General features: G+C 41.5%; 1 protein-coding gene across 2 annotated transcripts in view; it reads left to right on the forward strand.

Annotated features, from left to right (window-relative positions):
* Window positions 1-13,919, forward strand: part of NUP160 (nucleoporin 160) — a 49,027-nt gene that overhangs the window by 1,578 nt on the left and 33,530 nt on the right. For both annotated transcript variants that reach the window (XM_080817741.1, XM_080817742.1), the window contains exons 3-7: window positions 4,404-4,614; window positions 5,216-5,438; window positions 6,771-6,849; window positions 7,351-7,465; window positions 8,322-8,480. In XM_080817741.1, coding sequence (XP_080673867.1) covers window positions 4,404-4,614; window positions 5,216-5,438; window positions 6,771-6,849; window positions 7,351-7,465; window positions 8,322-8,480 — 787 coding nt within the window. The remainder of the gene's footprint in view (window positions 1-4,403; window positions 4,615-5,215; window positions 5,439-6,770; window positions 6,850-7,350; window positions 7,466-8,321; window positions 8,481-13,919) is intronic.

Genomic DNA, 13,919 nt, shown 5'->3' on the forward strand with positions numbered 1-13,919 from the left:
AAAAGTTACTAACTCTTTACTAGCATAAACCAAATTTCATAAAGAAAAAATCTGTTTACTTCATGGAAAATGAATTTGGATTAGATAGATATTATACAAAAAAAGATCTTGCTCTTGCTCTTACCGAGTAAGAGATGCTGGTGGTTCAGTTGTGGGAGTAGTTAGGAAAGGAAAAATAGATGGATTTAAGATGCATTTAGAAGGTAGCTTTATTAGGGCTTGGTGTTAGACTGAACGTGGGGTAAAAGATGGGAAGGGAAATGGAGGGAGGAAAGACAGTTCCCTGGTTTCTGATATCACTAACAAGATATTGAGTGGCAGGGTTGCATTTCACTAATATACAGAAGACAGAAGATGGATTTTGGAGAGATGTGAATAATTCTTTCAGATACATTAAATTTGAAGTACCCATTATAGCAGCCCTTCAGAAATATCATGTAGGCATTGAAATTTATAGGTCCAAGGCTCAGAAGAGAGACTTATGTTAGACATACAAATCTCATTTAAGAAATACTTTTTAGGGCACCTGGTTGGCTCAGTTGATTAAACAGCTGCCTTGGGCTCAGGTTATGATCCCAGAGTCCCTGGATTGAATCCCACATCGGGCTCCCGGCTCCACAGGGAGTCTGCTTCTCCCTCTGACTTTCTCCCCTGTCATGCTCTCTCTCTCTCTCTCTCTCTCTCTCTCTCTGTCTCTCAAATAAATAAATAAAATCTTAAAAAAAAAAGAAAAAGAAAAAGAAATACTTTTTAGTGCCTAATATGTTCTAGTCAGTGTTTAAGGACTGAGAATACAGTAGGGAACAAAACAAATTCCCTGCCCTTGAGAAGGCAGATAGCCAGTAAACAAGAGGAATCCCCCAAAATAAGTAAGTTTGTCCAGTGATAAGTGGAATAGAGAACAGGGATGGAAGGGAAGGGGGATGCCTGCAGGAGCTGGATCTTTTATTTGGGAAAGACCCAGTGATAAGTTGGCATTTGAGCAGAGGAAGTAATCTGGGGAATAAGATTTTCAGGTAGAACCTTCCAAGAAAAAGGAACCAAAATGCAAAGAACCTTGAGACAGGAGCTTGTTTGTTATGTTAAAGAATGGCAAGGGGCCAGCAGGAGTCTGCCCCTGAGTGATCAAAGGATAGATTATAATAAAGTAGCCAGGGGTCAAATCAGGGTTTTATTGGTGATTTTAAGGCTTTGACTTTTACAGAGTTAGATGGCAAGAAGCCATTGAAGAGTTTTAAGTGGAGGAATGACATGATCTAAGTTGTGTTTTTAGCGGATTGCTATGGCTGCTATGATGAGAACAGCATATAGCCGGGAAAGTTTGGGAGCAGGGAGACCGATTAGGAGGTTGGTGCCATATTACCAGACAAGAGATGATGGCAGCTTAGACCAGGGTGGTATTAGTAGAGGCAGTGAGAAATATTCTGATTGTGGATATGTTTTAAAGAAGACTTTGTTAGGGGGCGCCTGGGTGGCTCAGTTGGTTGAGCATCTGCCTTTGGCTCAGATCATGATCCCGGGGCCCCAGGATAAAGCCCCAAGTTGGGGTCCTGGGATAGAGCCCTAAGTTGGGCTCCCTGCTCAGCGGAGAGCCTGCTTCTCCCTCTGCCCCTCACCTGGCTCTCGTGCACGTGCATGCTTTCTCTCTCAGATAAATAAAATCTTTAGAAAGAAAAAAGATGAGTTTGATAGAATTACTACCGGATCAGGTTAGAGTATACAGAAAGAGAAGAGTCAAGGGTGATCTCAAGATTTTTGGCTGGAGCAACTGGAAGTTACAGAGATGCCAATAATTGAGTTGGAAAAGAGTGCAGGTGACCAGGTGTTTTTCAGGTTTGCTAGTCTAGGCATTCTGTTTTGGACAGTTTTCATTTGAAATCCCTGTTAGATACCCAAATGGAAGTGTTAAAGCAGTATCCAGTCCATTGGAAATTTTGGGCTGAAGCTACAGATTTGGGAATTGCTGGCATTAGATGGCATTTAAAGCTGTTACATTGAATGAGATCACCTCCTCTATTGGCATTTGGGGCCAGAAAAGTCTTTGTTGTGGGGGGCTGTCCTATACATTGTGGGATATTGAGCAGCATCCCTGGTCTCTACCCACTTCAGACCAATAGCATCCCCCTCCCAGTTGTGACAAGCAAAAATATCTCCACGTAACTGTTAAATGTCCTTAGGGAGTAGGCTAGAAGAGCCTTCTGTTGAAAACTTGTGTGGATGAGAGAAAAGATGTCTGAGGACTAACCACTGGGGCACTCCAATATTTAGGAAGATAAGGAGACTAGGAAGGAATAGCTAGGGAAGTAAAGAGTTGAAGGAAAAAGAGAGTGGTATCCCAGAAGCTAACGGAAATATTTCAAGGAGAAGAAGAATGAAAAACTTTTAAATACTGCATGTAAGTCAGAGAAGTGAAAATAGACCTTTGAATGGTGGAGATCATTGGTGACCTTGCTGGAAACTGCTCCTATTATGGTACAAACACCCAAAGTGGCTGAGCTCTAGAGAGAAGAAGAGGACAGGAATTGTGAGAACAGAACAGGTCTCTTAAGGAGCATTACTATGAGAGAAGCAGAGGAATCAAATGGTAGCAGGAAGACAATGCCAGGGTGTGGGAGAAATATACCAGTGTATTTATATGCAGTCAAGGGCAATCACTAAAGGAGGGGAATTGAAGAAAGTGGGATATTTGAAAAAGTAAAGATATGGCAGTGGAAGTATGGGAGAGAGTGACTGAGCAGGAGCTAGTCTTCAAGGAATGAAAGAGGTCTATAGGGAACTGCAGTGGGCAGGGGTCACAGGTGGTTTCTAGTTGCACACACTTGAAAGCTGAGTGGTTTGGGCAGAGAGGGAGGAACAATGACCCAGAATGGCAGTGAGGAGCAAGCAAGACAAATGTGCTCGACCTTGAGGCCCCCCTAAAGGGAGTGTGGTAGAGAAAGCTTACTACCATTAGAGAGGGCTCCAGGGGCTCAGGCAAGATCCAGGACCCAGCTTTAACCATAGGCAGGAAGTTGAAGCAGTTGTTCAGAGATGAGGTTGAAGATCCAGAAACTTGTGCTGATGACATACCATGAGTTACCAGAAGGGAACCCTAGGAAATCATCAGAATTCACATGGCGGGGCGCCTGGGTGGCTCAGTTAAAGCCTCTGCCTTCAGCTCAGGTCACGGTCTCAGGATCCTGGGATCGAGGCCCGCATCGGGCTCTCTGCTCAGCAGGGACCCTGCTTCCCCCTCTCTTTCTGCCTGCCTCCCTGCCTGCCTCTCTGCCTACTTGTGATCTCTCTCTCTGCCAAATAAATAAATAAAATCTTTAAAAAAAAAAAAAAGAATTCACATGGCGCATACAACTTTGGGAGTGGATAAGATGTGCTTCAAGAGAATGTGTACAGTGAGCAGGTACGATGACCCAGGATCAGGGTTTGAGAAATAAAAAGTAGGCACCTGGTCAAAGAAGAGAAGGAGTACCTAGAGATGGCGGAATAAAACCAGAAGAGGGTGGTATTATAGAAGTCAAGAAAGAGACTTTTCAGGACAACATGGTCAGGTGTGTGGAATGCTGCAAAGAGGTCAAGTATAAGAGCAGAACTGAGGAATCCGTTGATTGGAATTGGTGTGGTGACCTTGGTGAGAAGAGGGCAGGTTGAAGAGTATGAGGGAGGTGAGGAAATAAACAAGATGTGGCCATGGAGGGAAAGGAGAAATTGGAATGGCCAGATCAAGGCATTAACAGGGTGACGGAAAGAGTGAGGCCAGGGAAGAGCATATCTGAATGTGGAGAGAAGGCTTTGGAAGGAGAGACGGACGCAGGAGGGATATACTTGGTAAAGTTAGAGATTGCCCTTGAATTACTGGAAGGAGACTTGCTCTTTGGGGGCAGATGCAGGCGGTATGGTAAACAGGTGATGAGAAGTTAGGGCTTTCCCAGCATGGTGTTTTCTATGATCCAAGGCTACCATATGGCAGAGATGCGCCTGAAGAAGTCTGCCCTGCATCCTGCCTAGCAGCAGCTAGTCACAGAAGGGGAAATAGTCACGTTTATTAAGGTCACTGTAATAGTGGAGGCCACATTACACTGCAAGTAATGGGGGATGTGGTGTGAATTGTCTTTATAGTGGAGCTTAATTGTGTTGAATATCATTGTTCTAAATAAATGGGTCATCGAGTTTGGAAATGCCTCCATTGAACAGAGAATCATATAATAAGATTTGAATTTTATATTATGCTATGTTTTGTAAATGAACATATTGTGATGGTTTGGATTGTAAAATTGATCTGAATTTGTTTACCCAAAACCTTCAAATTGGGAAAATTCACTTGGAAACTATTCCCATATATTTCAAAACAAGAGTCAATTAGAAAAGAAAAGCATAAACCTTGTAAACAAATGTCTCTTTTTTAATAGGAAGACCTCTGGAGACACATTGGAGCTGGTAGAAGAGTCACTGGACGTAAATCTGTTGAATAATACAGTTCGCCTCAAATTCCAAAATTGCATCGTCTTACCTGGAGGGGTTCATGTCTCTGAGACTCAGAATCATGTGATAATCTTGATATTAACCAATCAAACAGTGCACAGATTACTTTTACCACACCCTTCCCGGATGTATAGGAGTGTAAGTTGGTTAAGGGTAATATCCCTTATTTCTCAGACTACCCTGGCTATCAGAAATTTAATGTTGGAGCAGTGTCCTTTGGAAATTGAAGGAAAATTGGATTTGTTACCTCTCACCAAGCATACTTTGATAGTTACTATTTAAAATGATCAGACATATTTTTAAGTTGAAGAAATAATTTTTATCTAAAAAAAATCGCTTTCCTATCGCTTTTCGGCCTTTTGGCTAAGATCAAGTGTAAAAAAATCGCTTTCCTTTTAGGATCAGTCATTTCTTACTTTAAAGACTTTTGTAGGGGCACCTGGGTGGCTCAGTCGATTAAGCATCTGACTTTGGCTCAGGTCATGATCTCGGGATCCTGGGATTAAGCCCTGCCTCAGGCTTCTCCCTCATTGGGGAGTCTGAGTCTGCTTCTCTGTTTCCCTCTGCCCCTCCCCCCGCTCCTTCTTGAGCTTATGAGCTCGCTCGTGCGCGCGCTCTCTCTCTCTCTCAAATAAATAAAATCTTTAAAAAAAAAAAAGGTTTTATAGCAATTGAAAGAAACTGAGCAAAATTCAGCTTATTTTGATTTAACAAGTTTTTCTTTTTCATTACTCCACAGGAGTTGGTAATTGAAAGTCAGATGCAGTCCATATTTACTGACATTGGAAAAGTTGATTTCAGGGACCCTTGCAACTCTCAATTAATCCCAGCTGTACCTGGACTCTCCCCTAATTCTACCACCTCAGCAGCCTGGCTTAGCCATGATGGGGAGGCTCTGTTTGCTCTACCATCTGCTTCTGGGGGAATCTTTGTTCTTAAACTACCTCCTTATGACATACCTGGTAAGAATGGGAACCGAACTTGGATTTAACTTTAAACAAGGAGTGTTGTCACTAAAACCTTTGAAATCTATACCCATCATCCATGGCAAGAACTGCTTCTCTACTCCCCCTGAAATGATCATTCAGTGTTGCTTGCCTAAGGAGTCTGTAATGCTTTTACTGGTTTTTTCCTTTTTTCTGAGAAAGTAAGATTTTATACAGTGGATGAGGAATTGTAAGCCTTTTTGGAGTGTGGGAAGCCAGATGACTACAAGATAGCCTATTCTAAGGTCTATAGTAGAGAGGTGTTGACTGCTTATCTACCTTCAGGTTAAGGTTCTATAATTAAAATAAATTAATTGACGCAAGGAAGTTCAGCTGCTGATAACCTCCTCCAAGTCACCACTGTCTCTTCCTGGATTATTGCATTAGCTTCCTAAGTACCTCTCAGACCTCTCCTTAACCTCTCTACAGAGACTTCTGGGACAGACTGGTACATTTAAAACCTTAGTAGAACCATGTCACTCCATTGTTCAAAGCCCTTGGGTGTGGGTTTGTTCTTCAGATGATTCTGAATAAACCCAAAGTCCTTACATTATCTTACAGTGACCCCCTGCTGCTTCTCTAACCTCAGCTTCTTCCCCACCCACCCCCCCCCTTCACTTCTATGCACCAGTCTCCTGCCTTCTTGAAGTTCCTTGAGCATACTGGGCACACTCCCACGTCAGGGCTTTTGCCTGAGATAGTCTTTCTCCAGCGACTAACTTGGCTCATTCCCTCAACTCCTCTGGGTCTTTACTCAATGATCCATCAGTGTGAGGCCTTCCCTGACCATCCTTTTCAAAACTGCACGTACACGTGCACCACCCCCAACACAGCATTCACTGTACTGTTTCTGTTTTCACCTATTACCATTCTGCTTAATATAGTTTAATGTTTCGGCTTCTGCCCTCCTCCCTGTGGAATATAAATTCCATGAGGACAGGTGTTTTTTTATATGTTGTTTACTGCTACATCTTCAGCATCTGGAACTGTGCCTGGCATGCGGAAGGAAACCAGTGATTGTTTTGGAAAGAATGATTGTTCTGAGCACCAATAGGGTTACTATTGGTAAATGGCAGAAGTTTTTCCTAGGAATGTGTTAGTGCCAAATTTATTGATCCAAGAATGATTCCAAGTATCTTAAGTGGTATGTATGTGGATAGGCTGCATGCTAAAACTTCTTCGTATAGAAATGTAGAAACCTGTCACCTGTTATAAGGCCTTATTCATGGCTGCATCCTTGTTATTGTGTTTCTCTGAGTCTGATCCAGAGGTGCCTTGGATCTCATTGGTCTGTTCTCAATCTCATAGGGACGGTGTCAGTTGTGGAGCTGAAACAGAGTTCAGTAATGCAACGACTGCTTATAGGCTGGATGCCAACAGCCATCAGGTAAGTGGTGTCTGGTGGGTAAATCAGAGGGCCCAAGAATGTAATTTTTGCACTGGTCAGCACCTGTTAGTAATTCCAGTCTTACTCTAAGGCAGATAAGCATTATACTGAAAAGGAGAAGAGTCTGTAAAACATCACATTCTATCTGAGGAGAGCCACATCTTGGACACCTTGATTGCAGAATGTGATTTTCTGTAAATATTCTCACAATATTCCATTCGGTGCTCTTCCCTGACTTAACAAATCTGATTTTATAGAATACTAGAAGTAGGAAATTTTTGATGATTAGAACTCTATTCCTGTCTTATGTAGAGCCTTAAAATGTATCATAGTGATTGATTATAAATCACTGGAAAATACAATTATCTTATACCAGTATATAAATTCTTGGCTCCTTCTTTTAAGAGTGTACATTTATAACTTTGTTTTATCTTTTTAATTACAAATTCTAATCCAGTATTTATAACAGTGAAACCCAAAAATTGGGCCTTATGTTTTTAGAGGTGACCAGGGGCTTTCCGATCGTCCCTTCGCTCTTGCTGTTCATTGCGTTGAGCACGATGCCTTCATCTTTGCTCTGTGCCAGGATCATAAACTACGAATGTGGTCTTACAAGGTAAATGCTACATTTATAGTTACTATAAATTAAAATAGAACTGTGAATTGTAAGAAAATTGAAATCAATCTTGCTGTTTCTCTGAAAGATCATTAAGATCACTTAGTTTGGAAATCACAGGCCATTTCTAGACTCAGTTCCATTTAGCTTGATTTTTCACACATTTCTATGTATATATATATCTCTCTTTTAAATTATGAATCCTACAGAATTAAAATAGTGCAGAGAATGCTCTTCACTTAAGAGGAAAAAATGTTTTTAAAAAAAGATCATGGGGCGCCTGGGTGGCTCAGTGGGTCAAAGCCTCTGCCTTCGGCTCAGGTCATGGTCTCAGGGTCCTGGGATCGAGCCCTACATGGGGCTCTCTGCTCGCTGGGGAGCCTGCTTCCCTCTCTCTCTCTGCCTGCCTTTCTGCCTGCTTGTGATCTCCGTCTGTCAAATAAATAAAATCTTAAAAAAAAAATAAAAAAGGATCAAATGCGTTTTTTAAATACAGGTTGATAAGATAGTTTTGTTTATTTTTTTTAAAAGGTGAGTTGAAAGTTTATTAAGTGAAGGTGAGAACAAAAAGGAAAGAAAGAAAGCTCTCTAGAGAGAGAGGGGTCCCGAATGGGTTGCCCAATAAAGTAGTTTTTAAGATTCATAAAACAGTTGATGGCTTTATTTATTAGACTGAATAGATATTTTCATCTCAGCCTTTAAAAAAACAAAACAAAACAAAAAACTATAGTGTCCTTCAGCAGATAAAAGAGAAAGAGTGGTAGATGTAATGGATGTACCTCCTTTTGAAAGGGAAGGAGTTTGTTTTTCTAGCTTGGATTTTCTTTGACACTACTTGTTGATTCATCTTGGGCAGGACCAGATGTGCCTGATGGCAGCTGACATGCTGGAGTATGTTCCCACGTTTAAAGACCTTCGGCTCGCTGCTGGGACTGGACATAAACTACGACTTGCTTACTCCCCTTCCATGGGACTCTACATAGGGGTGTACATGCATGCGCCCAAACAAGGACAGGTAGGAAACAAATGAGACCTCTGTCAAGCTATGCAGTAGGTACCGATATGGGAGGGACCTATAGATTCATTGAGTCTGTTTAAGCTCTTCATACCAGTGTAGGTGTTTCAAGTGGTGTTTCCATGGAGATGATGGGTTTTGTGCTAATATGTGAATTTAAAGATCTTGAAGAAGTTAGGATTAAAGGGAATAGAGAGTTTAAAGACATCTAAAAGGAAAAGTTAACTAAAGCTGAACAAGAAAGAGCCAATTTCGATATCTGGGTGGAAAAATGGAGTTATGAAAGGGAGGTAGGTGTTACTAAGTGGTTGGAGGGACGTAAATTTTTAGAAATAATTTTGCTTATCTCCCAGACAGTAGTTGTTGTATGTAGATGAGGTATTTAGGGCATAATACAACTGTGTAATCATAGAGTAAACAGCCATTTGTTGGATACTCTGTTTGGTATGATGCCAGGCCCCTTAAGTACATTAATAGCAAATGCTTGGACTGTGCTTACTCTGGGCTCACATACTTTACACATATTATCCATTTAATCCTGATAACATTCCGGTGAGGTAGGGTTTTTCCTCACTGTGCTGGGGGCGCCCATCTGGGTGCCCCTTTCACTTCTCTTGGGCTCTGATGCCCAACTACAGGTTGCTCCTCCATCTGGATGCCTTCTTTATCTGGGCTGATTCTCTGCCACCCCCATTCAGTGGACACCCTCTTCCCCTCCTTGGGCTCTAATCACCAACATAGACTGCTACTCTCTGTGGATACCCTCATCATACATCCCACCCTTCTACCTATGTGTGGAAGCCCTCACCCTGCTCATGCACCTAGACTCTAAGCCAAATGTGGATACTCTTTTTACCGCCTTTGGGTCTTTTTTTAAAGATTTATTTATTTATGATTTGAGAGAAGTTGGAGGGGGCTGTCAAGGGAGAGAAAGAATCCCAAACAGACTCCCTGCTGAGTGCAGAGCCCAATGCAGGGCTCAATCTCTCAACCCTGAGATCATGACCTGAGCTGAAACCAAGAGTCAGACATTAAACTAGCTGAGCCACCCAGGTGCCCCTTTATCCCTTGCGCTCTTGATTCATCCCATGACCCTATCCTTGTCTCAGTTTCTTGGAGTAGCCCACAGAACTCTGGGAAATACTAACTAACATTTGCCAGTTTACTGTATGATGAAGGGTACAGATGAACAACTAGAAGAAGGAGTATAGAGAATGAGTCCAGAAGGGTTCTGAGTTCAGGGGCCTCTGTCCCTGTCATGTTGGGGCGTGCCACCCTCCTGGCACATGGCTGTGTTCACGGCCATTAAGTCTAGAAGCTTTCCGTATACTGTACTTCAGGAATTTTTATGGAAGCATCATGACATAGACATGATCCATTATTAACTCGATCTCTAGCCTCTCTCCCCTCCCCAGAAAATGGGCTTGGGGCTGAATGTTCCAGACTTTAATCATGGCTTGGTTTCCCTGGTGACCAGCCCTTATCCTGAAGCTATCCAGGAGTCACCTCATTAGAAAAAAGGTGTTTCCTTGGGGCGCCTGGGTGGCTCAGTGGGTTAAAGCCTCTGCCTTCGGCTTGGGTCATGATCCCAGGCTCCTGGGATCGAGCCCCACATCGGGCTCTCTGCTCGGCGGAGAGCCTGCTTCCTCTTCTCTCTCTCTCTCTCTGCCTACTTGTGATCTCTGTCTGTCAAATAAATAAATAAAATCTTAAAAAAAAAAAAAAAGTAAAGAAAAAAGGTGTTTCCAGAGCGCCTGGCTGGCTCATTCAGTAGAACATGTGACTCTTGATCTCTGGGTGAGTTGGAGCCCCATATTGGGTGTGGAGCCTACTTTAAAAAAAAAAAAAAAAGGCATCGCCTAGGAAATTCGAAGGGATTTGAGGGCTCTGTATAAGATGCCCCTATCATTTCCATCACTTAGGAAAATATAAGCTTTTTTTTTTAAAGATTTTATTTATTTGTTTGACAGAGACACAACAAGAGAGGGAACATGAGCAGAGGGAATGCGAGAGGGAGAAGCAGGCTTCAAGCTGAGTAGGGAGCCTGATGCGGGGCTCAGTCCCAGGACCCTGGGATCATGACCTGAGCCGAAGAAAAAAACACTTAACGACTGAGCCACCCAGGCACCCCAAATACAAGCTTTTTTAGCTCAGGATCAGGAGCTGGGACAGAGACCAATATCTCTTATTTGACAGATTCTGAAAGAGATAATGTTGGTTCTATGGATAATATTGGACAGTATTGCCATTTAGCAATATTAAGTCTTTTGGTCCATAAACAGGGGATGCTTTTCTATTTATTTAGATCTTCTTTAATTTCTTTTTACAATGTTCTGTAGTTTTCAGAGTATAAGTTTTGCAATTCTTTTGATCTGTTTATTCCTAAGTATTTAATTCCTAGTCTAAATGCTAGTGTATTTTATTGCTAGTGTAAATGAAATTATTGAAATGAAATAATTATTTTTTTTTTGGAAGAGAACTTTTTTTTTTTTAAAGATTTTATTTATTTATTTGACAGAGCGAGATCACAAGTAGGCAGAGAGGCAGGCAGAGAGAGAGGAGGAAGCAGGCTCCCTGCTGAGAAGAGCCCAATGTGGGGCTTGATCCCAGGACCCCGAGATCATGACCTGAGCCGAAGGCAGAGGCTTAACCCGCTGAGCCACCCAGGTGCCCCGAAATGAAATAATTATTTTCTCAATTTTATTTTCAGATTGCACAATGCAAGCCTATAGAAATACAGTTGATTTTTATATATTGATTTTATATCTTGCAACCCTTTCTAATTTTTTTTTCTGTTCTAATAGTATTACAGTGGAGTCCTTAGAATGTCTTATATACAAGATAACCTCATCTGCAAACAGTTTTATTACTTCCTTTCCATTTGAGTCAATTGAATGCCTTTTTTTTTTCTTAATTGCTGTGGATAGATCCTCCAGTACAATATTCAATAGCAGTGGGAAGAGCTTATATCTTTGTCTTGTTGCTGTTCTAGGGGAGAAAGATTTCAATGTTTCACCATCGAGTATGGTGTTAGCTATGAATTTTTCATAAGTGCCCTTTATTATGTTGAGGAAGTTCCTTTCTACTCCTAGTTTATTGAGTATTTTTATTATGAAAGAGTGTTCAGTTTGGTACCATTGCCTTGATTCGTGTTAAAACACCAATAATTTTACTCTCTATTTAGGCTTTTGCATCATCAGTACAAAAATAACAACACAGTGAAAAAGGATAATATAATATTATGAAAAGACTTTCAGGGATGCCTGGGTGACTCAGACAGTTAAGGGTCTGCCTTCAGCTCAGGCCATGATCCCAGCGTCCTGGGATTGAATCCCAAGTTGGGTTCCTTGCTCAATGGGGAGCCTGCTTCTCCGTCTGCCTGCCACTCTCCCCGCTTATGCTCACTCTCTCTCTCTCTCTCTCCCCCCAACAAGTAAATAAAGAAAAGCTTGAAAAAAGAAAAAAGACTTTCAGCCTCACGGGGGGCTGGGTGGCTAGCTGGCTCAATGAATAGATAGATGCGTGCGACTCTTGATCTCAGTGGTGGTGAGTTTGAGCCCCACATTGAATGTAGAGAATCCTTGGAAAAAAAATTCTAAAGAAGAGGGTTTCAGCCTCACTGATGCCCTGAAAGAGCTGTAGCCTATGTTTTGAGAAGCACTCCTCTAAAAGATTCAGAATTGAAAGTAGGAGTAGTGTCAAATTGAGCAGAACTTCTTTTTTTTTTTTTTTTTTAAGATTTTATTTATTTCTTAGAGAGCATGAGCAGTGGAGATGGCAGAGGGAGAAGGACAAACAGATTCCCCGCTGAGTGTGGAGCCCAATTTGGGGCTGGATCCCAGGGCCCTGAGATCATGACCTGAGCCACAGGCGGCACTCAGCAAAGCTATTATTTCCTTCGCTTTAAGCATTGTGGTTCTATTAATGAAACCTAAAATCAAATCAGCTTTTTTGGCAGTTAGGCCTTTTCGGGTCATAATGAACTTGTAATCCTTTTTTCCCCCTTCACAAAAACTGCTCTTCAGCCTGTTTTTTCCCTTAATCTGCACAGTCGATGTCTGTTTTTCTTTTTCCTTTTTTTTTTTTTTCAAGATTTTATTTATTTATTTGACAGAGAGAGACATAGCGAAAGAAGGAAAACAAGCAGGGCAAGTGGGAGAGGGAGAAGCAGGCTTCCCGCTGAGCAGGGAGCCCAGTGCAGGGCTCCATCCCAGGACCCTGGGATCGTGACCTGAGCCGAAGGCAGACACTTAATGACTGAGCCACCCAGGTGCCCTGACATCTGTTTTTCTTTATGTGTGATATCTTATGTCCATTCCTATTAATTTCATTTGTTTCTTATTTTCGTTTTGGTTCTTTGGATTCTAATTCTTTAGTAAGTGTATTACTTCGGTCATTCCCAGCATCTTGTTCTCATTGATATCATAAGTTTGCTGCCTGTTTTCCAACTAAAACACTAAGACAGCTCTGTAACAGAAGTCCTGCAGACCTGTGGTGTGTGGTCTGTGGACTGCTCCTGGGCCACGAATTCTTGGTTACTGGTTTGCAGTAAGATAACTACAGAAAGTGAGAGGAACCTTTTAGAGACATTTTTAGTGGTTTGACATTGCTACAGGCATCATATTCAAGGTTTCTGTATTTTATAAAAGTATCAATCTGCAACAGGTTGGAAATTAAAAAAAAAAAACAAAAAACTGGTCCTTTACTATAGGTAGGTAATTTGAGAAGCACTATACTAGCCCAGCATTCTTCCAACTTGTATTTTGGTTTTTCGGCTAGTATCTGTAATAAGAAATACCTTGCTTTACTGCCTACTATACACATACGTGATGATTTACATGTAACAAAAAATTTTTATGAAATATAACTTAACCTTTTCTAGGAGTGATGAACTGATGAACTCTGATACTTTGGTTTTTTTTGAATGATGGTTGAGACCCGCTAAATTAATTTATATCCCATTAAGGGGTTGAGATCTATAACTTGTAAAATATAGCTCTAGGTCAGGATGAATATGAACACTAAATATATTTTTCATATTTCATACACTGCTATTTTTTTCCCCCAAAAGGGACACTTACTATATATTTTCTTTTAGTACTTCCTTGTGGACAATTGCTTATGTTATAAAGATAGAATCATTGTCACACATCAATATACAGTGAATTTTCTTTATCCAAAAAAATTACTTAAAATATCCATTAAATATCGTTTTTCAGTTTGAAATTTTTTGTTTGACAGTAGAGTTAAATACTTCAAGGGCACCTGGGTGGCTCAGTGGGTTAAAGCCTCTGCCTTTGGCTTAGGTCATGGTCTCAGGGTCCTGGAATCGAGCCCCGCATCGGGCTTTCTGCTTGGCGGGGACTCTGCTTCCCCCTCTCTCTCTGCCTGCCTCTCTGCCTACTTGTGCTCTCTGTCAAATAAATAAAATCTTCTTTT

The sequence above is a fragment of the Martes martes genome (genome assembly GCF_963455335.1).
Source record: "Martes martes genome assembly, chromosome: 10".
Lineage (NCBI taxonomy): Eukaryota > Metazoa > Chordata > Mammalia > Carnivora > Mustelidae > Martes > Martes martes.